General features: G+C 57.7%; 1 protein-coding gene across 1 annotated transcript in view; it reads left to right on the forward strand.

Annotated features, from left to right (window-relative positions):
- C3 (complement component 3) overlaps positions 1–3,493 on the forward strand; it is a 27,633-nt gene extending 24,140 nt beyond the window's left edge. The window contains exons 36-41 of the mRNA XM_005405700.2: positions 731–836; positions 1,594–1,683; positions 1,808–1,891; positions 2,830–2,913; positions 2,991–3,126; positions 3,307–3,493. Of these exons, the coding sequence (XP_005405757.1) occupies positions 731–836; positions 1,594–1,683; positions 1,808–1,891; positions 2,830–2,913; positions 2,991–3,126; positions 3,307–3,448 (642 nt within the window). The 3' untranslated portion in view covers positions 3,449–3,493. The remainder of the gene's footprint in view (positions 1–730; positions 837–1,593; positions 1,684–1,807; positions 1,892–2,829; positions 2,914–2,990; positions 3,127–3,306) is intronic.
- Positions 3,494–3,704: the final 211 nt, after the last annotated feature.

Consider the following 3,704-nt stretch of genomic DNA (forward strand, 5'->3'; position numbering starts at 1 on the left):
CCTCAGCTTCCTGAGTATCTGGAATGATAGGAACGTGTCACCACGCCTGGCTGTGCACAGGATGTTTTCCTGGGCACTGTCTCTGTTTGTTTTGTGTTGCTGTGGCCAAAGTCCCCAAAGCTGGATAATTTATAAAGAAAAAAGGTATTTAGCTCACAGTTTTGGAGGATGAAAGTCCAAGATCTGATGGCGCCCAGCTGTTCATCACCTGATAAAGGGCTGCTGGCGTCATGCTGGAGGCACATGCAGAAGAAAGGTCACGGGATGGGCGCTAAAGAAAGAGACAGCCCAGAAAGCCACATTTACTTTGTAACAACCTGCCGTCACAGTAACCAGTCCAGTCCCTTGAGACCTGGGCCGCTCCTACAAGACAGGCCTTAGTGTCTTCCAAGGGTGATGCCTGCAAGGCAGATTATCTCCATCCATGCATCAATGTAGCAAGGGCGATGAGGCTTCGCCATGAGCTCTGGTGGGCAGCAAACCACATTCAAACCAGAGCCACCCTGACGGCCAGGGCTCAGTCACTGGCCACACCTACCTGCTCTGTGGCAAAGAGAAAAGGAGAACAGGTTTGCTAAGCTGTTCGTCCATTCACCTTTACCACTTCCTCTGCTCCCCTCTGCCTGTAACCCTCCTCAATCCTCTGATTTCTCCGCCGAGGCTCCCGCTGCCAGTCCCTGTCCCGGACTCCCTGCCTGACCCCCGCTGACCGGCCTCTCCTTCCCCTCAGATCTCACACTCCGAGGAAGAATGTCTCTCCTTCAAAATTCACCAGTTCTTCAATGTGGGGCTCATCCAGCCTGGCTCCGTCAAAGTCTACTCCTACTACAACCTAGGTGAGCCAGCGAGCTGGGGCCGGGCCTAGGTGCTCCAGGGGCCTCAGGGTCCTGGGTGAGTTAGTGGGGGGTGTCAGAGAATCTCTAAGGTCTGAAGGCTCCAAAGACCAGAAAGTTGGGGATTCTCAGAGTTCCTACGTTCTGTATGTTGAGGTTCTGAGGGTCCCAGGCATCTGTGAGCTGAGGGTCTGAGAATTTCAGAGATAAGAGGGTTGGAGTCTGAGAGTCCCATGGGCCTGAGGGTTGGCTGACTGAGGCTCTTAAGGATTTGCAAAGTGGGGGTCTGAGGGCCCCGGGATCTGTGAGCTGCAGGCGAAGGGTCTCAGGATCTGTAGCTCTGCATCTCATGGTTCCAGAATTCTAGGACTTGGGGGTCTGAGTGCTCCAGGGACCTGAGGGCACCGGAGTTCTGTGCGTGGGGATTCTGAGGTGTCAGGGATCTAAGGGTTGGGGTCGGAGGGTTGAGTACTAGGAATCCGAGGACTGGGGTCTGAGGGTCCTAAGCATTTATGAGTTCAGGTTCTGAGAGTCTTAAAAGATCTGAGATCTGGGGATTTGCAAATTGCAGATTCGAAGATCCTGGGGTTGGAGGGTCCCAGGGATTAGACAATAACGGCTCTGAGGGTCTGAGGGACCTGAGGGCTGGAGACCTGGCATCTCCGGGCCTGAAGGCAGAAACATGGAGAATCTGAGCCCGGGTGCTCTCTGGGGTGGGGGCCTGGTGCTCTAACGCCCTCGCCACGTCCTCCGCCCCCAGATGAAACGTGCACCCAGTTCTACCACCCGGAGAAGGAGGACGGCATGCTGAACAAGCTGTGCCACAAGGACACGTGCCGCTGTGCCGAGGGTGGGAGCCGGGGGCAGGGGGGGGGGGCACACCCATGGGCTCCCTGTGGGAGAGGCCGCCGGGACCAGGCTGTGACCCCCGGGTGAAAGGTGGGATTCAGACTGCGTCTCCACCGGCCCCACAGAAAATTGCTTCATGCAACAGCCAGACCAGAAGATCACGCTGGACGAGCGGCTGGAAAAAGCCTGCGAGCCCGGGGTGGACTACGGTGAGTGGGTGTCGGGGTGCGTGCACGTGTGGTTGTGTGTCACAGTGTGCGTGGTTGTGGATGTGTGCGCCGGGCTATGTGACATTAGGTGTGGTTGTGGCTGTGTGTGTGTGACTGTGAGTGGCCATGGCTGTGTGTGAGTGTGTTGGGGTGTGGTTGTGGGTTACTGTGCATGCGTGTGTGTGTGTGTGTGTGTGTGTGTGAAAATGCGGTGTGAGAGGCCATGGTTTTGTAGGGAACCATGGTTCCAAGTGATGCATGTGTAAATGTGTGACAGAAGGTGGTTATGCAGCTAGGCGTGATGGCGCACGCCTGTGATCCCAGCACTTGGGAGGCTGAGGCAGGAGGATCACTGCGAGTTCAAAGCCAGCCTGGGCTACGAAGTGAGTTCAAGACCAGCCTGAACTGCATAGTGAGACCCTGTCACAAAAACACACACGAAAAAAGGTGTTTGTGCATGGCCATGGTTGTGTGTGACCATGGCGAAAGGCTGTGGTTGTGATTGTGACTGTGTGTGGTTGTGAGGCTGCTGTGTGTGGTGCTGTGCTGGTAGGTGGCTGGATGTGAGTGTCTCTAGCTGCGTATGTGACTGTCGTGGTGGCTGGCTATAACTGTGAGCATGGCTGTGTGTGACTGTGGCTGCGTGGCCACGCCTGAGGTGTGTGCATGTATGAGCGTGCGTGCGTGTGTGTGTGTGTGTGCGTGTGTGCGTGTGAGTGCCTTTGCTTTGCATGCAGCTGACCCCATGGGTGGCTGTAACTTGTGAGCGCTCTGAGTGTGACCGTGTGTGGGCTGTGACCGTGTGACCTGTGTGGCGGTGTGTGTTCCTGGGCGTGGACTGCACCGGTACTGGCCGTGATCCCACGCGTCTCTGCTTGGGGATGGGAGGCCCAACCATCGACGCCGCCTGGGACCCACGCGGCCCCCTCTCCCTACAGTGTACAAGACCAGACTGGTGAAGATGGAGCTGTCGGATGACTTCGACGACTACATCATGGCCATCGAGCAGGTCATCAAGTCAGGTCAGTGGGGTGCTTGTCTTTCAGCCCCCTCCCCCGGGCCCCTCCACCGTAGCTCAGTGCCTCCCTCTCCATTCCAGGCTCCGATGAGGTGCAGGCCGGGCAGGAGCGCAGGTTCATCAGCCACATCAAGTGCAGAGACGCCCTGCACCTGCAGGAAGGGAAGCACTACCTTATGTGGGGCCTCTCCTCGGACCTGTGGGGAGAGAAACCCAAGTGAGTGCCGGCCCGCTTGTGCACCCCGCCTCCTAGCCCGCCCCGCCCCTCCTAGCCACGCCCCGCCCCTCCTAGCCACGCCCCGCCACGACCATTGGCCCCACCCAGCCGCCCCTCCCCACCCTGCCTCCGCACGCGCCCCTCTGTCCCTCCTCTCCTGACCTGTCTCCCCGCTCCCAGCATGAGTTACATCATCGGGAAGGACACCTGGGTGGAGCTGTGGCCTGAGGCAGAAGAATGCCAGGATGAAGAGAACATGCAGCAGTGCCAGGACCTGGGCAACTTCACAGAGAACATGGTGGTTTTTGGCTGCCCCAACTGACCACACCCCTGGGCCTCCCTCGAATAAAGCTTCAGGTCTATGGCACTTGGTTCCCAAAGTGTAAAGTTCTTTGAAAGGGAAACAGGCACTGTGACATCCCCCAACCCCACTGCCATCCAACCTGAGCTCTCGAGGATATCCTCCATCTCCATCCTCACCTCCATCCTCACCTCCAACCTCACCTCTGTCCTCACCTCCACGCTCCACCTCTGTCCTCACCTCCAACCTCACCTCCATCCTCACCTCCATCCTCACC

The sequence above is a fragment of the Chinchilla lanigera genome, unplaced genomic scaffold, assembly GCF_000276665.1.
Source record: "Chinchilla lanigera isolate Chin_1 unplaced genomic scaffold, ChiLan1.0 scaffold00094, whole genome shotgun sequence".
In the NCBI taxonomy this organism is placed as follows: Eukaryota; Metazoa; Chordata; class Mammalia; order Rodentia; family Chinchillidae; genus Chinchilla; species Chinchilla lanigera.